This window comes from Phlebotomus papatasi, chromosome 2, assembly GCF_024763615.1.
Source record: "Phlebotomus papatasi isolate M1 chromosome 2, Ppap_2.1, whole genome shotgun sequence".
Classification (NCBI taxonomy): Eukaryota; Metazoa; Arthropoda; class Insecta; order Diptera; family Psychodidae; genus Phlebotomus; species Phlebotomus papatasi.
In genome coordinates, this window is record NC_077223.1 from 84,095,443 (window position 1) to 84,118,678 (window position 23,236).

Genomic DNA, 23,236 nt, shown 5'->3' on the forward strand with positions numbered 1-23,236 from the left:
TAATGCACAGAATTTAAATTCAGTGACCGTTAAGACGTGTGTTTGACAGAGGCTCCCCGCGCCTCCATATGAGATAAAAATTTTTTCTTTTCTAAAAATTCATCTACTAATCTGTAGGAAACTAATCCCAAAATATGAACATTCTATCTCAAGTATTTCTGGTACATTGACTGAATGGGTTAAATGGCGGTAGTGTTACTATAGATAAGCATTCGAAGGCATGAAATTCTTAAATTCGAAGGCAAGGTATGGGTGGTTTTGCAAGTTATCCACCACCCACAAAAATGGTATCCTTCTCGAGACAAAATTATGTTGACGATAATCAACCCAAAATTAACCCTTTATCATTCACACTAGACACGTTTTTCCAAAAATCATTTTGAATAAAAAAAAATACATGTAAAATTCAATATTAAAATGAAGCTTTGAGTGCATTTTCAATTTTTCTTATAAAAGCATAAAAACGAATTACTTAGGCCCTCTATTTTTGGAGGAGACTCGTAATTGATAGTAAGCTAACTAATATTTGATAGAAATGTGTAAGTTTTTTTAGAAAAACCAAAAGAAATTCACACTATTCGAAGGCATGAACGTTCGAAGGGGAGAGTACATTCCCCTATTTCCAAAAATTATTTGTAAAGGTTTGTGAATGTGAATTCCTACTGGGCCTACTGGGGACTCACGAAATGCTCCATGAAGAGGTTTGTAAAAGTTTGTACTTATTCACAAATTTGCTCGTAACATGATCACTTGACAAACATCGTATGTTCAGAAACACATAGAAAAATGTTCGTAATTTTTTTTATTTGTTTGTAAAGTTTTGTCAGACATCAAAAAAGTACGAACAAATGTTTGCACAAGAAAAAAAATGCTCATAAAGTGATCATGTTACAAACAAATATGTGTTAAAGAAGTAGGGGAAGGTGGGACAGTTAACGACAAGGCAGTTTCAATTTTTGCATATTCTTCTTATCCCTTTGAAAGAAATGGGATAAAACCTTCATGTTATTGAAGAGATTACTGAGACCCAAGGTGTTTACATTCACACTTCACCTCTCTATAAGGTGAATCACTAAATGCATTTTTTAGGTTATGGGTCAAATTTCTTCCGAAACACATTCCGAAGAATAAGAAGAAGAATGAAAAAATATCATTTGACAATTCCGAATAATTACTGTGATTCTCTTATTTTCACAGCTATTGTAATCGACCGATTTGATCAATTGTCTTTGTTAATAGTGCGGAATATTTCTGATTTCATAAAATTACCTTCATTAAACACAATTCTCAACAAAATCAACATTTTTTAAGCAACTTATACTACGGTGCGACTCTGATACCTTTCTGTATTGTAAAAGTGCTGGATTATTTTTGCTGTAAGTGTGTCGTTTGGTCACAAAATGATTGCACCCAGGATTGTTTTGAGACACTTCGGAAGAAATTTACAGGTAATTAGAGGATTTGCTTCGAATACTGCAACAGAAAAGACTTCCCTGTATGACGGATCAGTGTGTAAAATGATAAAATTGAGGGGATTCCTGCTGTCTGTTCAGTGTGAAGATTTTGGTATTGTTGCATTACGCAAATACTACAGGAGGACACAGGCATCGATCTTCAATGCCTTCTACATGCTTCAGACCTAGGTCAAAGGAACTGCTGCCATTGAGTGTTTGGAATTCATCAGTACAGCAGACATTGCACATTTGCGACATGTTAGTAGGAACGTGCTATTTTTTAATAATAAGAATCATAGAAGTAGAGCTAAAACGGGTTGGATTTCCAAATTTGATCAGCAAATATATAACCAGCAAATAATTCGAGTTGATCAGTAAAAAATAAAAAAAATAATCAGCAAAAAATTAAAAATGGTCAGTAAAAAGAAGATATGGTTAGTAAAAAATTTAAAATGAGCAGCAGAAAAAAATTAAAAATGAGCAGCAGAAAAAAATTAAAAATGAGCAGTAAAAAATTAAAAGTGGTCAGCAAAAAATTAAATATGATCAGTAGAAATATTCGTATTGATCAGTGAAATATTAAAAAGTGGTCAGAAAAAAATAAAAGGGAGCAGTAAAAAATAAAAATTAATCAGCAAAAAATTAAAATCGGTCAGTAAAAAATTAAAAGTGAACAGTAAGAATCTAAAAGTGATCAGTAAAAAATACAAATTGATCAGTAAAAAATTAAAAATGAGCAGTAAAAGATAAAAATTGGTCAGTAAAAAATTAAAAGTGAACAGTAAAAAATTAAATGTGGTCAGTAAAAAATTAAAAGTGGTCAGTAAAACATTAAATGTGGTCAGTAAATAATTAAAAGTGGTCAGTAAAAATTTAAGAGTGAGTGATCAGTAAGAAATTAAAATTGGTCAGTAAAAAAATAAAATCGGTCAGTAAAAATATAAATTGGTCAGCAAAGAATAAAAAGCCAGTGATAATCCTAAATCAGATTATAGAGGTGCATTTCCTTCGAGATCGGAAATCTTCTTTTTCATCCATTTTTTTTACACTTTTGTTTTTCCCAGTTTTTTCTTTGGGATCTTTGTCTTCGGTACCTTTTGTTTTTTGAAAACTTTGTCTTTGGAAATCTTGTCTTTCATACATTTCTCACAATTTTCATAAATTTTGTCTGTAACATTTTGTCTGTGGACAAAATGTTACAGACAAAATTTATGAAAATTGTGAGAAATGTATGAAAGACAAGATTTCCAAAGACAAAGTTTTCAAAAAAAAAAAAAAAAAGGGGCCTCGAGTGGGTCAGTGGATAGAGTAGTAGCTCTATGACTGCGAGGTCTGGGGTTCAAAGCTGAGCAGCAGCAGAAAAAGATTTCTCATGCCATATCGGCTTTGAATTCGTCCAGCGAATGAATGAATAGTAATGTCAATGGTGCATATTGGCAAAAAAGTGAACCGCCTAAACAATAGAGGCTGGTACGAGAACGAGTTTCGACATGAAAGCGGTACTTCAGTCGATACAAATATTCGCTGTCACTGATCCCAAAACACACACCGAGAAGGGATGCTGTGACATAGTAACGGCACTGACTGCTCACAGAGCTGTGATATAGAGCGGCTACCCGTATCGGGGGATAAGATAGAATAGGAGTGGGGAAGCATAAGGGGCCCAATTGGTGGCCTGGATGCATCGGAATATCCGAAATGGAGAACTGACCCCTGGCAAAATCTTATCTTATCTTATCTTTTGTCTGTGGACAAGCATATTTTATAACTTTCCAAAAATTTCCCTTTTGTCAAAAAAATTTCATTTGCCCCAAAGGACGAAACTAAAAATTTCCCAAAACACTGAGAATTTCCCTTTGCCCCAAAATGACGAAACTAAAAATTTCGCAAAACAGAAAATTTCCCTTTGCCCCGACAGACGATACTGATTACTTCCCAAAATACAGAAAATTTCCCTTTGCCCCAAAGGACGAAACTAAAAATTTCCCAAAACACAGAAAATTTCCCTTTGCCCCAAAGGACGAAACTAAAAACCTCCTAAAAAACAGAAAATTTCCCTTTGTCTCGACAGGCGATACTGTTAACTTCCCAAAACACCCTTGTCCCAAAAGACGAAACTAAAAATTTCCCAAAATACAGAAAATTTCCCTTTGCCCCAAAGGACGAAACAAAAATTTTCCAAAACACAGAAAATTTCCCTTTGCCCTGATCACTATTTATTTTCTACTGATTAAATTTTATTTTTTACTGCTCATTTTTAATTTTTTACTGAGCATTTTTAATTTTTTACTGACCACTTTTTATTTTCTATTGATAACATTTTATTTTCTACTGATCAAATTTTCTTTTTTACTGATTATTTTTAGTTTTTTACTCGCCACTTTATTTTTTACTAGGCACATTCTATATTAACTGCTAATTTTTAACTTTTTACTGACTACTTTTTATTTTCCACTGACCACTTTATTTTCTACTGATCACTTTTGATTTTCTACTGATAAAATCTTATTTTTTTATTGCTCAATTTTAATCTTTTTACTGACCACATTTTATTTTTCACTGATGACTTTTAATTTTTTGCTGACCACTTTTTATTTTCTACTGACCACTTTTGATTTTTGCTGATCAAACTACTGCAGACCAACAGGAAGATGATTAACAAAAATATCGAGATGTCTTCAAGTGCAAGTGTATGTAGAGACAACTGATATGTACAATAAATGTAAAGAAGAAAGAAATAAAGTCGTTCATATCTTTAAATTATCTTCTTTTATTTAACTTCGACTTTCGACTCTTTTAAAGTTCAAGGTAATTCTTCCCTCGTCTTCGTACGCGTTCACCCAAATCTCGAAATCCTATTTTCCTAACGACCCCCTTGACCTTCTTCAGATTTTTTTTCTCGCGAAACTTAAAATCATTAAATGTGTTTAATTTTAGACTAGAGTATGTGTGATGCGAATATCTTTCATTTTTTATCTATAAATTTGTACCCAGTTTGTATACAAATCAAAAATGAAGGGACAATCACACCACGCATAAGCTATAGCAACCTTACTCTGAATTTTTATTTGGCGCCATCCGAAATTTCGGATCCCGCCAAACCCGAGTAGCCATTTTGATGACGTAGATAGTCTCACTGTGACGTCGCTGATTTTAGTGATTCACCTTATAGGGAGGTGAAGTGACAATGTAAACATCTTGACTGAGACCCATGTTCATAAAAATAATTAATTTCGTGACGCTTCTCGTTTGAATTCTGTAATTGATTTTATAAAACTGCATCAAAATAAAACTTTTTGTAATGTTTTATTTTCAACAATTTCTGAACTATTCCACTTATCTATCGAAGTAACATAATTGTATTAAATTACCAGTGGTTTTATGATTATTACAAGGTTATTTTAGCGTTGAATGAAATCTAAGACGGTTCTGACAATTTTCATTTGAGTTCCGAAAGTTCGTGAGGGGCAGTTTCATGCAAGCACATGGAGAAGTTTTCAGTGTCTAACAATTTACTTTTTTAATAATAATTAACTTAAAATGATCATTGAATACGTTTTGTAGCTGTTTTTGTCAATAAAGTTCGAAATTATGGAAAGTAGTATTTCCTAAAAGTTCATTTAAAAAAATAATCTTTCAGTATTTTTTAAGTGCTTAAAAATGATGAATTTAATTGTTATAATATATTTTCAGAATGTTTTTAGACAATATCTTGCTATATCTTAGTATTATAAAAATTCAAGACTTTAGAATACTATTATAAAACTGTTATACTAAAAAGGACATGTTGTAAGGCGATACAATGATCCAACAATGTACAGAATTAGATTAGTACTACAAAAAACATTTCTTTCGTATAAAAATTCAAAGAAAATTGCTCAATTAATGAGAAATAGGCTTGGAAATCTTTTATTTTATATTTTATTTTCTCTGTATTATGTATTATGGATTAAAGTTACCCTTTTTCATGTTAATTTTACCCATAAAAAGGTGTAAAATTAACATTAAAAAATGTTGATATATTTTTACACCTGAAAAGTATTAAATTTATGAGGAAAAAAAGTTAATCGCACCCCCGTTTTTTTTTCAGTGTTAGAACTTTTTACTAGACCTTATATTATTCTGCTCGTCCTCCAGATAATATTAGCAAATCTCATGTGTTCTAATGTTAATTCTTTTTAATTTTAAGCTAAGCGTTCTTAGTCTTGTTGAGATTTGGGTTCTCTTTTCTCTTTGCCATCTATAGTTCTAGGAAAAGCTTAGCATTTCGAAGACCAGACCATTTAGCTCAGTCAGTGTAATCTTGTGCTCATTGGCCACCTTCTCAATTAAGAAGTCATTGATACGGCACTTAGAACAGCCACAGAATGGCCAAGGATTTTTAACCCAAAAATTTTGATGATAATGGATCAGCCCAAGGGATTAAAGATTTTTTTGCATAAATTGCCTATGTTAAATCCCTTGTTGTCAAATTTTACGGGCTATAATTGTTTTCAAGGATTAGCCAAAGTCTATTTGGGCCATTACTGTTCTCAAAAATTGGCTTAAATGAAGGCCAGATAGAATCAACAAAATGATAAAACCATTTGTAAGCAATTAAGGTTGAATATCAACCTTATCATTTTGAAATAAAATCCAGATGCCATTTTATTAAGTACGGCCAATTTTTATAATAAAATACTTTTCTTAGCTGATGTTATTTTACAGAAATTAGTGGAAAATTTAATTTTATAGCAATTTTTTTCTCTGAATTTGACTTGTTTTTCTATCATGTTTAATCTTACTTTACGGCTTGTTGAGTCTATCTCGTCTATGGAAATGTAAAAACTAGACTGCACAAAAATGGAATTTTTTTCCCCAATTTGTCCTCCAAAGCCAGAAAAAGGTATTTAATTAAAATTTCGCAAACATTGAATACAGTACATCAAAATGGCAATGCATAATAACAGAAAAAAAACTTTCCATGAAGTTTTCTCACGAGCAATTATGTGAAAATGTCGATAGAAAGTGAAGGCTATTTTTCGCACAATTTTTACTGCCCACTATCTCTATATTACGAATGGTAAGAGCAAAAAAAAGAGCATGTTATCAGTGAGCTCAGAAGCAAAAATGAGTTAAAAATAAATCTATAAGCAATACATCACAGAATGACTGACGAACATATGGGGTCAAGTGCTTGATGCTGGAGCAAACAAAAAAAAAAAAGCTGTGAAGAGAAAACAATTTAACGCTGCTCAACGAAGTTTTGATTGCGATTTCAGCCATCGAGCAAAAAAGAATTAAAAAAGATTGCCTTGTCTGTTTTCCTTTCCTCTCTATATGCGAACAATTAGACTCTGAGCTATGACGGAAGTGTCCGCACCTAAAATTCCATGCCCCAGAGAGGAGGAGATTAAATTAAAATTGATCACTTCTTTTTTTTGTTGCTTGGTGTTTACTCACAAATTTCTCATTTTGTTGCAATGTTGGAAGTTAATGATATTGAAAAAGAGCCCAATTGTGATTGTTTTTCTGCTTCGTTGAACGCCTAAATGCAGTGCAGTGAATCAGAGAAACTGATTTAATTGAGACTCGATCGGATCTCATGCTTCAATGATATCGAGATTTACAAAACTTGCATTTAAATAGTGAGATTGCAGATGGTATTTTTGTTGCTTTTTATTCTAGATTTTCCTTCTGCTCTTCATGCTTCTCTACTTGGGCTCATATGCCCTTATTGGGCGCTTCAGGAGACGCGATAGGGAAGACCTGTTCTCCACAGATGACGATGAACTGACCGTTTATCGAATAAGGTGAGAAATTTTGCTGTTTCAAGAGCCACATTTTTGTCATAAATGAAAGTTTTTTTTTGAGAGTTTTGTGTGGAAAGTTTGTTAGAGAGGAATTTTTGCCAACTGATTGTTAATCAATAAAATGCCTTTTCTATTTGAGCTTAAAAAACAAAAAACATTGTTTAGTGAAAGCGCTCAATCTTCAATTAACTTTATTGTTAGGTATTTTTGGCGGAGGTGAGCATTCAAGTACTTTTGCAGATTTTTTTAATTCGTATGAAATGATATCAAGCAGTTAATGCAATATTTGCGCTACACGAAAAGATATAGAAGTATTTTATAATCACACATAATTTTACACGATTATCATTCTAACCGTTAAAAAAAAGTAATTTTAGTATACTTTTTATGGACTATTACACAAGAGTGTAATGTGTAAAACGTGTAGAGAATTTTCTATTTTTCTAACGATTTACACGTTATCTTTTACACAAAATAATTACACATAATTCATGAAATTTCATGTAAACCGATGTCAAGCTATTAATGAAATTTTAGCGCTATACAGAAATAATAAATATAGATAATTACATAAAGTTTTTTTACACGATTATCGTTGTAAATTTAAACAAACGTGTAATTTATGTGTGTTTTTTTACGGACTATTACACAAGAGTGCAATCTGTAAAAACGTGTACAGAGAAATCATGTAATGAAAATTGCTTATTTTTCTCTCGATTTACACATTAAGCTTTACACAAAATAGTTGCGCCTAATTAAATTTTGTGTAACATGATATCAAGTACTTAATGCTATTTTACCGCTACATAAAAACTAGTGATAAACAAAATTTTTACACAATTATAGTTAGTTAAAGAAACATGTCATTTTTTGTTTATCTTTTGTGTACTATTACACAACAGTATAATGTGTAAAATGTGTACAAAAAATCGTGTACGGGAAAGTACCCATGCTTTACACGGTCCCAAGCTTTACAATAATTAAATATTTCTTATATCTGTCAATAAATGTGATTTATCTCTTCTATATTTTGAAAACTAGGGGAAAGTGTTTAAAGATAAAGTGTTTAAAATATATTGCGGAGTCATATTTATTCAGAAACATAGGAAAAATTTAGTTATTGTAAAGCTTGGGACCATGCAAAGCATGGAGACTTTCCCCTAATATATGAAAATTACGTATTTTTTCTCGATTTACACTTTAGCTTTCCGCAAAATCATTACACCTGATTAAAATATATAGATAATAACATAAAGTTATTTTTACACGATTAACGTTGTGAGGTTAAGCTAACGTGTATTTTTTTAATATTTTTTGTTGCCTATACACAAGAGTATAATGTGATGCGTGTAATGTGTAATTTTTCTCCCGATTTGCACATTAACCTTTACACAAAATAGTTATAATTAATTAAATTTCGTGTAAAATAATATCCAGCAAGTAATGCAAATTTAGCGTTACACAGAAAAAAGACATAAATATCAGATCAAAGTTTTTACACGATTATCGTTGTAAAGTTGGACAAAAGTGTGATTATTCTGTACAATTATCACAACAGTGTAATATGTGAAAAGTGTACAAAGAAATTGTATGAGGTTCCTATTTTACTCACGATTTACACGTTAACTTTTACACAAAAAATTACACATTATTAAATTTTATTACAAAAGTGTTTGAACTGTGCATAGAGTAAAAAAGTCGTTCATAGTATGAAATCTACCTATTTTTCTCAATTTTCACTATGAATTTTACATGATAAATATGATTCCTAGAGCCTCTGATGGTTCTCTAACGGCTTTAGAATTTTCTGAAAAGGTGTTTTACATTCAAGTGCTTTTGTATTTTGTGAAAGACGAACCAAATCAATTTAAAAAAAATCATCAAAAGAGAACATAAAACAATTCTTGAGTTGAATAGAAGAGATCAACTTCAATCAATGTTATTTTGACGTCACTAGTGGTATACAGATAAATTTGTAAAGCCTTGAAAATTATTTAATGAATTAAATTAATTTTCCTTTTTAAAATAAAGGATCAAATCAATTAATCGTCTTCAAACATTATAAACCTAGAATTTATGCGTCAAAAATGAGACATGGATTTATTGAGTTGTAAATGACGCCACAGTTCAGTTGTTCTCAAGAATATTTGGTTATGAATTTAATTTTCATTTCGTGCAAACCGATATCAAAAGAAAAAAAGGGAAGCAATACGACAAAGTCAACGAGTGGCACTTTGTCGCCTCTAGCGGTATTCAGAAGAACTTTTAATGATCTGAAAGATCGTTAAACATAATTTAAATTAAAAGGATAAAGGATTTTTATTAAGTTTAGTTCTTCAATGACGTGAGATAAATAGCCTGACATGTTATGCAATGTTTGTGCATGAAATACAGTAGACTCTCTCTCAAATGGGCATTTGGGGCGAAATGTCATCCGGTTTATCGATAGATTTGGGCGTCAAAGCCTTTGTAAATTCCACAAAAAGCGCTCAATTATAAAGGATCACGATAAAATAGGAAGAACTACAGCGAATTTGAGCAAATTAGCTTCATAATTAAACGTGAAAATTGTCAACAAAATTTTTCGCCCGATTGAAAAGGGCAATTGAGCAAGAGTCTACAGTCTACTGTAATGCAAGGGAAGTTTGACATTGCGTCAATTTTAATAATATTTTCCTTCATTCTCTTTCTTGATTTGAATTCTCAGTGACAAATCCTTGTCTTAGACAGTTACACTATATAAATAAATGTTTCTGTAATGGTTTGTTGTACAGAATTTAAAGTCAGTGACCTTCAAGACGTAGGACATCTAGGAGAGTTAATTCTACTCTAGCGCCACTAGCGGTATACGGTATACAGAACAATTTCAAATGTTCTGAAGAGTTCTTAGACATCAGTTAGGTAATCTTTCCATTTTGTGTAATATAAACAATAATAGAATAAATGATACAATAAATCAAAGTAAAAGATATATACAATATGTATTAAAAATTTTGCTTTTCTGGCGCCTCTAGCGGAGTTTAGGGGTACTTACAGCGTTCTGTAGAGTCATTGAACTTTATAATTATATTTTTTATTTAATGCCAGATACACTAAATCAATCGACAAACACCAGAGATTTTATAAACGATTCTATTTATAAAAAATACACGTCAAGTTCAATAAATGTTATTTTAGGATACCTAGCGGTGTTAAAAGTAATCTCAAACGTTCTGAAGAGTTTTTAAAAATTACTTTAAACGTTTTTAACTCGAAAATAATTATGTAACGGGTCGAAAAATTGATGAGTACAATAAAAAAAAACTATTTTGATGCCTCTTGTGTTGTGGTACTTGGGAGAACGTTTCAAAAGTCTAATATTATTGCATAATTCTTATTTCATTAAAGCAATATTAATAGAAATATATTGATATATAAATATTTGTGATTATAAAAATAGTGCTTCCTGTACCGAATGGTGACCTCTACAATGGTCATTTATTTGCGTTTAATTGCAATCAAATGGTTTTTGAATTGATTTGATGTAAAATTAACCTTAATAATCAAGCTAATAATTTTTTAATAGGAATTTTGTTTAAAAAAGAAGTGAATTAAATTCTTTTTCAGTTTGTGGATGTGCACATTTGCCCTGGCCATTGCCATCGGAGCTGCACTGCTGCTTCCGCTCTCAATTGCAAGCAATGAAGTGCTGATTCTGTATCCCAACAGCTACTACGTCAAGTGGCTCAATAGTTCTCTGATTCAGGGACTGTGGAACCATGTGTTCCTCTTTTCAAATCTCTCCCTCTTTGTCCTGCTGCCATTCTCATATTTGTTTGCCGAATCGGCTGGCTTTGTGGGTCACCGAAAAGGCATCATCTCACGTGCTTATGAGACATTCACCGTTTTCTCATTACTCGCATTTGTTGTGCTGGGGCTCACCTACGTCATTTCGGCGCTGATCGATCCAGAAAAGAGTAGCCTTCAGACGCTTCTCAGTGAGTATCATCTTTCACATTACAAAAAAAAAATTACATAAAACTAGCCACACAAACACATTCTCAAGCATTCGCTTTGATGATTGAGAATGTCGATTGATGTGTAAATATCATATGTATATCAATTGAGGCACAAGCACGAGTATTACAAATATTGATTGTTCTTCTCCGCATGGTTGGAGGCGGAAGAATTCAAAACAGAATAGAAAAAAAAATAGATGAAAACACGTGTATTGTGTTTCATATTCAGACGCAAAGGGTTATTCATGAAAATTTGCAAAAACAGAAATTGCTGCGTAAAATAAAATATACTTTTAAGACACTAAAAAAATGTATTTTTAATGTCTTAATATTTTAATGGGAGCCTGGGGAAAAACTTGTCAAAACGTATATTTTATTTTTTTATAAACTCCTAGATAAACTGGATGATTTCTATTAGGTATATTCTTACAGGAAATTTACCGCTTTACAATTTACAGTTTACTTTTTCCTATCTCGAAGGAAAATTCGCTTTTAGGCCATTTTCTAAATGATGATTTTGTGGAAATTCTCAAGGTTGCTGAGCCGAATTTTCAACTTCAATTCCTTACTCAAAATCCTTAAAACCTTGGACGTTTAAAAAGTTTCATGTAGGCAATTTACCGAAAAATTGAAGCTTCAGTTTCTTTTCTCTTAGAATATATCGAATTTTCAAATTTTCGATTTGACCAGGGGCATGACATTTCCTATGTTTCCCATATGTTTCTAGCGAGCCGAAAAAATTTTTTGAGTTTATTAGCTGTTTTCTGTCATTGTAGAATGAATTAGTAAAAGATACTAATACAAAATAAAAGCCAATTTAATAACGAAGAGGCAACCGAAAACCCTAAATTGGCAATTTACGTAGTTTTGGAGATATCCCGTGAAATGTGTACGAAAACAGGGAAAAAAAATACACTAAAACTGGTCGCATTTTTCAGAGCTAATGTCACTCCCTTGGATTTGACTAATTTTGCCCCAGTTTCTCCTACTTGCACCAAAAATTCAATTTTATTTTATTGATAGCACCATTACGTCGAATATTCTATCCATAATTTTTACAGTGTTTCACTTCATAAACTTAAAAAAAACTGAGAAACAGTAAAAAAAAATCGAAATGACCAGTAAAATATTCGATCTTGATCAGTAAAGATTATATACTGACTGAAATTTTTGTATTACTAACCAATATTGATTTTTTAACGAACACAATTACTTTATTTACTGAACAAGTTCAATTTCTTCTCAAACAATTTTGTGTTTTATCCTCGCCAATTTTAATTTATTTATGACTTCAGCACACCATTTAGATCAGGAAAATTTCATGAAATCAAAATTCACATCCTTTCTTTCTCACAGTTTTTGTATATGTCTATCTCACTCTTTCGCACTTCAATTTCGGTTGAGCCAAATTGGATTTGTTGTGATGTTTAAAAGCAGAAGAAGAATGCGAAAGAATGAGATAGGTATATGTAAAACGTGTGAGAACAAAAGGGATTCCAATTTTGACTTTAAGAAATTTTCCTGACCCAAAAGGTGTGCAGGAGCCTAATGACAAAATTCGATTTTTCGCTGATCAAAAATATTTTTTTTGCAAACCAAATTTTTATTCACTGTCCAAATTCAATTTTTAATTTTCAAAATTGATTTTTTCGTACTGACGAAAATAGATTTTTTTTTACTTTTAGCAAATTTCAGTTATCTACTGACATTCGATGATTTTACTGACCAAAATTGACTTATACTGACCAATTTAAATTTATTTCCTGACCAAATTTGAATTTTTTAATAACCAAAATTGATTCTTTTTACTGACCGAAATTGATTTTTTTCTTGTCTAACTATATTTATTTACAGACCAAGATTGATTTTTTGCTGATCAAATTTGATTTTTTCACTTCTTATAAATAATAATTAAAATTCGAGTTTTGATAATCAAAATTATTTTTTTTACAGTTCAAAATTGAGTTTCACACTGACCAATTTTATTTATTTACTGACCGAATTTCATTTTTTTAATAACCTAAATTGATTCTTTTTACCAAAATTGATCTGACCGAAATTTATTTTTTTCATTGCCCAAAAATGCTTTTTCATTGATCTAATTTAATTTAGGGGAAGTGCTTATAATTTTGGACAGTCTGCATATAAGCATCGATATCCTAAGTTTGAAGTGCCATATTTTCAATACTAATTGACTTTTCTTGTTACTCTCTTTTCAGAAGGATTGTTTAGAAACTTGGCAAGCTATTTATCATCTCATTTTTACTAAAATTAGTTTTAATACGTTTAAAAATGAATTGATATGTAGAGGTGAATTTGACTCTTATTTTGGACAACTTGGTTATTAATTTTTACAACTTGTCTGTAAATTTGGACAGATAATCCGCCTCAACAGGATGCCCATTGTTCTTCATTTTATGAACCAATCTTACCAAGTCCTCTTCCTGTTCATGTAAGGGAAACGTAGAATGTCACAAGAAGCCCAGAAACTTTCCATATCATTCATTAAAGTGAGTTGACTTCGGTACTCCAAGTACGTGCGGATTCGCTCATTCCCTGCCCTTTCCGGGAGCCTTTCAAGGCATTTCTCGCTACATCTCTTTCGTAGAGATGATGCTCCTTCATTTCTCCAGGCATTTGTCCAACCTAGTCATCACAAAAGCTAAAACTTCACGAAATTTCGTGAGAAAAACACCTGTCCAAAATAAGAATCATCACCTCACTGGTGAATGTCTTAAAAAATTTCCCATTTTTCACACGAAAAATATAATTCACAAGGCAAATCTTACTTCAGGTCAAATGTACAAATCATCAGTAACGTGAATCAACACAATATTCAATGAATATTCAATAATATCACTCAAAAACAGCGAACAAACTTTGTTAGTACTTCACCAAAACTAAATAAGACTGAAGTAAGCCTCGAAGTTCTGTCATATTTCTCGTAAGCAATTGCTCACACTGAATTTTCAACAAAGCAATTTCAACTCAAATCATATTCAAATTTTAACGTATTTAGTGTTAAAATCTTCCAAAAAGAACAAATATTTAGATAGAATTCATTATTCATCAAATATTGGAATAAAAATCCATCATTTTAATCAATTTATTTTTAGTGTCCAATGTTATCCTCAAAGTGTCCAAAATAAGAAACTGGACAAAATTAGAAGCATTTCCCCTATTTACTGTCAAAATTCGATTTCCAAATGATCTAAATTTATCTTTTGCTCTCTGTGTTCCGTCATACATTTTTTCATACAAAATATGCTAGCACACATATGACTTCTTTCGGTACGAAGAGAGTACTTGTCCAATTTGATTTATTTGCAAACCAAAATTGATATTTTTTGCTGATCACAATTGATTTTTTTACTGATCTAATTAGAGTTATTTACTTGTATTTGATGATGCTGATCAAAATTGACTTTCATACTGACTATTTTTAATTTAGCCAAAATTAAACCATTTTACTGATTTAAATTGATTTTTTGATTGACCAGAAATTATTTTTTAATAGCTCCAGCACATCTTTTAAATCAGGAAAATTTCATAAAGTAAAAATTCCCATCCCTCTCTTTCTTAAAAGCTTTGTATATGTCTATTGTACTTTGTTGCACTCTTTTTCTTGTTATGAACATCACACCAAATTAAATTTAGTTCAGTTCAATTTTGAGACCGAAAGAATGGGATAGATTTATGCAAATAGTTTGAGGGAGAAAGGGACGCGAATTTTGATTTCATGAAATTATACCGAGCTTAAAAGGTGTGCCGAAGCCATAGTGAGTCCGGCACACCTTTTAGATCAGGAAAATTTCATAAAGTCGAAATTCGGATCTTTCTCACAAGTTTTGCATATGTCTATCTCATTCTCTCGCACTCTTCTTCTTCTCTTAAACATCACTCCAAATTCAATTTAGCTCAATCGAATTTGGTATGGGATATTTTGATATTTTACTTATATACCATTTTATTGACCAAATAATTTTTTCACTCAACCAGAAATCTTTTTTTTTTCAAAATTTATTATTTTTGTTTTAATAATTTACTTAAAAAAATGATTTTTACTGACAATAGTCTGTTGAATCATTTGTTACATCTATTTATTAAAATCATTTTATTTGCAAATTTTCTGAATAATCTCTTTGAAATAAAATCAGTTATTTTTTTTATAGTTAACGCCTGGCGCATGAACAAATTGTATTATGAGGTTTCTAGTTTAATTGCCATTGTGAAGATTACGAAATTGGAGGGGAAGAACAGAATCTGCAAATTGATACACATTGATTTTTGTATTTGAGAAAAAATATTTACATTACTGATTAGATGTTGTTCATTTGTTGTTCCAGATTTAGGAAGCTATCATTTGCCATTTCTGTATTCATGTGTGTCATTCTTGGGTGTCCTGCTGCTGCTCGGTAAGTTTGCTATTGTTTTTTTTTCTAATCTTCTATTTGCTGATTAGCCTCAATATCCTTTACAACATCCTCAATGAATGGAAGATCTTTTGGATTGTTCTTCTTTGCCTCTGAGATGCTTTTCTCGTAATTTCTCGTTTCCCCCAGATGATAGTAGCTTTTTGCACGATAGAGCCATGATCGTAAATTTTTCTCATCCAATTTATTGATGACAAAGTCACAATCAATAATTGCACGTTTGTAGAGACCAACTCTGTGACAATGTAATGGGGTAAAAAAAAATGTAAATTGAGGTGAAATCCGTTTTTATTATCAGAAAATCAGCAAGAAATGTGAAATTATACTATTAATAGGGGAGAGAGAAAAGAGATGTTTGGCATTGAAACAAAAGTGAATTGTTATTCTTCGCAGAGAGATTGTAATTTTTTTTTTACTGTTTGTGTGTTGGCTCAGAATCTAATTATACAATTCCGCATGAATTACCTCATGTAGCACAGAGCACGATTATTGTAGAGAATGGGACTGTCTCTGACCTGGTCAATTGCCTTTGAGTACATGCTTATGGCTTTTTCATATTCCTCCTTCCGGAAGGCTGCATTTCCCAACTTCCTCAAGTTCTGAGCCAGTGATTCTCGTTCCTTTCTCTCAGCATACCTCCGACCGGCATCTTTCTCCATGGAAGCCATAAAAGCATGCTTATCTTGGGCAATTGCCGATGTTTCCTCCTGCAAAAATTAAAAAAAAAAAAAGATTTCGTGCCAAATTATCAAGAATATGCTGCATACCAATGCGAACACTCACATTTGTTGTATTATTTATAACCGTTCGATCTTCCTTGACTTTAACAATGAAATTGTCAATGTTCACGCTATCCAGGTGCTTTTTGTCGTTTCCCAAGTATCTGCCAAGAATTTTGAGGTATACAATAAAACTCTTTGAAAAGCTTTCTTTTTCAATTTGGTTAAACAGATTTATTTGACTTCCACTGAAATATACGACTTTGAAAGTTAAAGCCCAATTTTGAGAATAGCAATGCAATTTATAAAGCAAAATGACTTTGAGAATTTGTATTTTAGCATTGTGAAGAGATAACTGTTTCAACAAAATTGTATTACAAAGCCAAATTCTACTTGTGAATGAAGAGAAATTCACACAAGAAAAATGTTATGCAAATTTTGAATTATACAGACAGAGACTGCATACTAATTAGTAAAAGAAACTTTTGGCACAACAAAAGCTAATCTGTGGGTTGATTTGAGAGCTTATTTGTGAATAAAGTTTGCAAAATTAAATAAATTTACGAAAGACAAAGTAACTGTGGGCGCTTAGAGACTTTATGCACATGTAAAAGTTAATTTGTTGCAATTTAGATGAGAATTGAAATGTTAAGTAATAAAGAGGAGGCTGAAGTTACTTCTTAATACTCCAGAAATCTACTACAAAACTCTATTTAGGGTAATTGTACCAAATTTCGGTCAGCTTACAATTTCGGCCAGCTTACAATTTCGTCCACTTTTTTTTGTTCCTCAAATTTCCATGAATTTTTAGTTTTAGCGTACTATAGAGATTGTACAATGCAAGAAGAGCAAAAAATAGCGCTTCGACTAACGAGACTATGAGAAAAAGACTTTGGAAGAATTCCGGAAGACCAAGGAACTATGAGAAACAAGGTGGCCGAAATATTATCCAAAGCCATGTGTATATTTTTATTCATTTTAAAATGTGATAAGAATGATTTTAGAGAAAACAAAGACGATAAACTATCTACAAGGTTCCAAGCAACACTCCATAAAAAGACTTTGGCCTGCTTTGGCCCTTGCATGCAACTATGCCAAAATTTGGATACATAAAAACAAGTTAAATTTTTATACTACAATAGTGTAAAAACGACCATTTTATTTGTTTAATTTAAAAATGTTTAAAAAATACACAACATTTTGGTAATTTATTATCATGTGATTGAAAATTACCACTATTAATAGTTGAAAAAATTTCAACCAATGTTGTTTAATTTGAAAATGTGTAAAATTTTAACACTATAATAGTGTGAAATCGGATAAATTAATTATTTAATTGCGATCTGTGTAGAATTTCTCACTATTACATAAAGAAAACAGAAGAGATGTTTGTTACAGATATTTATTTTAGCAATATTGGCCTCAATTCTGAGACCAAGATCGAGATCAAGATCGAGAAAATTTCAAGATTTTGGTATTCTGAAATCAAAAAATCAAGATCAAGATGTCAAATCTGTCAAATTTCTTGGAATCTTGAAACCCAAGACACAAACCGTGTGGATATCAAGATTTGCAATTCTGGAACCAATATTTCAAGATTTAAAAACGTCAAATTTCTTGTTTTTTTTTTAAATAATTACAAGAACCTCTTACTTAGAGGTGCTTGGAATTTTCAAGATACAGTAGACTCTCTCAAATTCGGGCATATGGGACCGAAATGTCAGCCGAATTAGAGAGAAATTCGGGCGACAAACTTTTTGAAATGCAACGATTTTTTATTCATCTGCATACACATATTGAGTTTACGTACTCAAATATATTGTGAATATCGTGAAAATCCCTTAATAATGCAAAATCACATGAAAACTAAGTCTAATCATGGCAAATTTAAAATCATAATCAAACTTGAAAAATGTCAACAAACTTTTTTCAAATCTAACTGCTGCCCGAATTAAAAGTAGACCGATCTTAAAAGAGCCGAATTAGCGAGAGTCTACTTTTTTGAAGTCTACAATTTGAAGAGTTTCGTATGGAAATGACTATTGACGAGGAATATTCCTAGGAGAAGGTACAAAAAGATAATTACTTTATAAGATGCTGTATTTGACCTTGTAATTTAATCGAAATGGTATGTATTTCTAGATGTACGTATCGAAGTACACCACCCTAAAGATACCTGCAAAATAATTACATCTTGCATAAGCATTTCTTGGTTTATCACAGGCCACAAGTTTGGTTAACACGTCTTGTACTCCCGTTTATGGCCTCTCATTAAGTCTTTAATACGTCCTATAATTAATTTTCCTAATTTATATGACGAAATTTCAACAAATTCAACAGAGAAATGAAGATATTTGTCAGAAGTGACGTTTTGTTAAGTGTGGAAAATCTTGAAACCTTAGTTCTTAGCTAAGACATTTTAAGTTCCATAAATGCTTCGCGTCAGAATACGAAATCTTGATTTTGATTTTGGTCTCAGAATTGAGGCCATTGTCTTTGAAATCTAGCCTAACAAACATATTTACAAATGAAAAGATATGATCCGAAAATAGACGCTCCGCACCGTCTTACTGTTTCTATCTGAACTTCAAAAGAAACTCATTAAAGATAGCCTATTGACTTATTAAGGTAGAATAGCCTAATTCATATCCTACAACCTGCTTCAAATACGAATTCTGCAAAATTCTGAATAGGAATACAGATTTTTTATTCAATAAACACAGTACTAAATTCTTATCTGTATTATTTAATTATTTGCACTCCTAAATAAATCGAAAATCCATTCATTTTGATAAGTTTTAGGTTTGATTCTGGTATTCGATTGAAGTGCAAAATGCAATTGGTTAAGACAATAGCAAGACCAATAGGCAATAGAATATCAAATTCGAAAATGCAATTCACTGATTTTTTAATGGTAATCTCTTAATTTAGCAATATTTTGCAAATATAGTCTATTTTGATCGATTTGTTTAATAAAATTCATTGTCATTTGAATTGCCAAAAATCCCTAATATGTTACTTTTGACAATGCCACGGTTTTAGAATCAATCCTGACATTCAAGCGAATTTTGTCATAAGGCATTACCAAAAAGTAATAGACCTCCCTCCTCTGCAGGTATTTTGATAATCAATTAGTAGGAGATGAAGTTCTGTTGATTTGAAGTGAATTAACCGAAAATTTCCCACCAATTAATGTAATGAAAAGCAAATCATGCGGGAGGGTAGGGTCATCGATTTTATACTTTATAAAAGTATATAAGAATAAACAACCAAATATATTCTGAGACATTGTTTTTCCAAATTTCATATTTATTTCCATAATTCTTTTATAATATTGTCTCTGGAGAAAGAGACATTCACTACGCATACTACTTGCTAACTCTTTGAATTAAATCAATAAGCTCTGTGAACAGTTTACTGTGCTAATAAGTGTTTTGCAAGGACTAAAAAAACCAAATGCACTAAAATGAAAGAAATCTACTTATAGGGTAACGTGTGGTATTTCTGGACAAGGTGCTTTTCAGGACATTTTTTTCATTTTCAACCGTTTATCCCTATTGGGGTCGCGGGCCCATGACATCCAAATTAGCAGCCCACGCTTGTCGATCCTCCGCCACTTCAGGAAGATGTTCAGGTTCGATCCCAAGGCGTTCCAAGGCAAGATTCTGAATTTGATTCAGCCACCTCGTCCTAGGTCTGCCTCGAGGTCGAGGTCTCCTCACAATGGCTTGCATAGCTTTTCTGGGGAATCTTTCTTCATTCATGCGTTGAACATGTCCATACCATCGAAGTTGTGATCTCTCAACCCGAAGAAGCAGCTCCTCGACTCTTAATCCCTCACGAACGGCTACATTCCTCACTCGATCTCGACGAATGATTCCCTTAACCGCCCGGAGGTACCTCATCTCGGCAGCTTGCACTCGCGATCTTACTCTTTCGGTCATTACCCATATCCCATGACCTTAGGTGAGAATAGAATGAACACAGCTTTGAAAACCGATAATTTAGCCGATCGACTAAGTTCGGCCTTCCTCAGCACGCTTCTGCCAAGCTCCCTCATAACTGCAGAAGCCTGACCGATTCGCGACGAGAGTTCTGCCTCCATTCTACCATCACTCGTGAATAACACCCCGAGATACTTGAACTTCTCCAGCTCCACCTGTGTCAATGAGACTCCACTAACATGCAGAGTGCATTCCACAGATTGTCAGGAAATCACCATTACCTCTGACTTACCTACGTTCACTTTCATACCTGTTTCGGCACAAACATTTACAAATTGGTCACGTTTGCGCTGAAGCTCTTCTTCGGAAGATCCAGAAAGAACCAAATCATCTACGAAGAGGACATGGCTCACCCTGAAATCCCCAATACGAATCGCATTTACCCAATACGAATCGAATCCTATCGGGACATAATATGGGTATTTTGGGGCACATCAAAAATCCTATAAATATTTATTTTCTAATTATTTTTAAGTTCTATATGAAATATTAAGCTCTGTACGTATCAGATAAGCATAAAACTTCTGAAATTTTATTTAATTGTAAGCGTGAAATACGCGTGAATTGTGAGTGTCACATTTCACTTTGCACAAAACCATCAGTGTGATCAATTTTGCAGATGTCAACACAAACAGTGCTTAGTTGTTTTCGATTTAAGTCACTTTAAAAGTGAAATTCAAACAAAATTTTTATGAAAGAGTGAAGTTTAGAACTTCTACTTAAAAGTAAATAATCAGGCTCGGTGAAATTTATTTGCATAATAGCGACTTTTGTCTGACCCGAAATACCCAACTGTCCCAAAATATACCACTCTTACTTCTTTACATTTTTGCTATTTTGTATAAAAAATGATGCATTTTTCAACATTTTTCGATAAGAATTTTATTCTGGATAGCATAAGGAACATAAATATTTGTATCAACAATGAAAAAAAAATTATTTGAGATGTCGTTAAGCTGTTTGAATCTTAAAAGTGCTAAAAAAGTGTCCCGAAATACCACAGGTTACCCTATAATGTTTTTATAAGGTATTGAATAAGAAAAATAGCTCTCGATAAACGATTCCATAAAACTTTATCGTTCAAATATTAAATCGAAAAAATATCATTGATTCGCTACCTGCTTCTTTTTATTCTTAAAGAAGAATAAAAGACATTGACCTCTTTGTTTTTTATCTGTTAAACGTTCATGAAAATTTTTAATTGTGCTTCAATTTAGATTACAAAAAAAAACTATTTGTGCTCTGTGTTTCAATGATTTTTGTAAGATCTACCAGGAAGTTTTCTGTCTATGAAAGTTAGAAAATTACCAGCTAAATAACTCTGAATTTGAACAAGTGCAGTAAAACTTGTGTACAGATGGTGCAATTGACTACAATTAATTCTTAAAGTTTCTCCTGAATAATGATTGTGTGTTTGCCTCTTTTTAAGAACAAAATTACTTACCGATCAGCCATAGATATTCCAACTTGTTGATCCTGGATATCATCACTGGACATAAATTTCAAAATATTCATCACTTCGTCCACTTTGGACTCAAAAGCACCAAATTCTTCATCTTCTTTGGCTTTCGCCATGATTTCTCTTGGGACGCAAGACACAGAGAGACAGTTCTTTTTGCTGATTCACTTCAAACTGTCTTCTGTTGAAAAAGTTGGCTTTCGTGACGATGATGGGAGAGGGGAAAAGCCCCAGAAACTTAGAGTATTGATTAAACCACAAGACGATGGGGTGGAGAATTTTGCGGTGGAGTTTGATTGTGAATATCCTAGAAACAAGGGAAAATTCCTTTCAAGTTGCTATGGATAGAAAGGCGCAAAGGCGTCCTTGTTTTCTTTTTTTTTTACACGGGAAACTTCTAACTTGTGCAGTTGTATTGCATGTCTAAACAGCTTAGAATTTCCTAAAAAGAAGATAGAAATTTACATTATCTGAAATTTAGATGCATGAATTTAATTAAATTGGACTTTTAGGCATATCTGAAGTCAGAAAAACTTTTACAAACTCTTCTTAAGATAAAGCGAAGCTTTCATCGAGATTAACAATTTTATCATCTTCAGCTATCTTGAATTCGAGCCTCCCTTCTCTATTATTGGCAAGGACTAGAAAAGAAGAAAACACATTCAAGAGAAAAGTGTAGGAAAAAAATGATTCTTGATCATGATAAAAAAGCTTTGTAGGCTCAACACTGAGAGAAATCTGAAAAAGTTAAAATAACATTCCGGAAATCTTAATTTTACCCTGCAGTATTGATCCGAAATCGGTGTAAATATTATGCTTTTTAGGTGTATTAGGGGTTAAAGTTACCCTTTTTCATGTTAATTGTATCCTTAAAAAGGTGTAAATTTAGCATTAAAAAATGTTGATATATTTTTATTCCTAAAAAGTGTTAAAGTTATGAGAAAAAAAAAGTTAATCGCACCCCCGTTTTTTCTCAGTGTATTCTTTCATGGTGTTAATCCTCAAATAACTTTAAAAAAATTATATCGCTCATTAGAAATTACACGGGCACAGCTGAAATAACAATTCTAGCCACAAGTGAACTTTATATGAAATATTTTTAAAAATAATTATTCCTTTTTATTGTAAAGAGATTAAGAATGAGAGATTCAAAAATTTAAGCGTATTCCACGCAAAATACACTTATAATTGAAGTTATGCCCCTGTAAAATTAAAAGTTGAAATGTAATGTCGAATAAATTCGCACTTAATCAGTGGGTATGCAAACATTATGCACAAAACAAAAAAAAAATTTCTGATATGGAAATTTATATAACATAAAATAATGGACAATTCAGCTACGTACACTTGCGTCCACCGTCGTCTTAGCATGGTAAC

General features: G+C 32.0%; 2 protein-coding genes across 3 annotated transcripts in view; one reads left to right on the forward strand and one right to left on the reverse strand.

Moving 5' to 3' along the window:
- Positions 1–23,236, forward strand: part of LOC129804763 (protein Lilipod) — a 35,917-nt gene that overhangs the window by 3,938 nt on the left and 8,743 nt on the right. For both annotated transcript variants that reach the window (XM_055852357.1, XM_055852356.1), the window contains exons 2-4: positions 7,122–7,246; positions 10,853–11,223; positions 15,591–15,659. In XM_055852357.1, the coding sequence (XP_055708332.1) occupies positions 7,122–7,246; positions 10,853–11,223; positions 15,591–15,659 (565 nt within the window). The remainder of the gene's footprint in view (positions 1–7,121; positions 7,247–10,852; positions 11,224–15,590; positions 15,660–23,236) is intronic.
- Positions 15,529–22,301, reverse strand: LOC129804787 (tetratricopeptide repeat protein 12). Its single transcript, XM_055852385.1, has 4 exons — positions 21,845–22,301; positions 16,461–16,560; positions 16,143–16,384; positions 15,529–15,912 (listed from the first exon to the last, which is right to left on the reverse strand). Exons 1-4 carry the CDS (start codon positions 21,973–21,975, stop codon positions 15,684–15,686), a joined length of 702 nt encoding a protein of 233 aa, XP_055708360.1. The 5' UTR covers positions 21,976–22,301; the 3' UTR covers positions 15,529–15,683.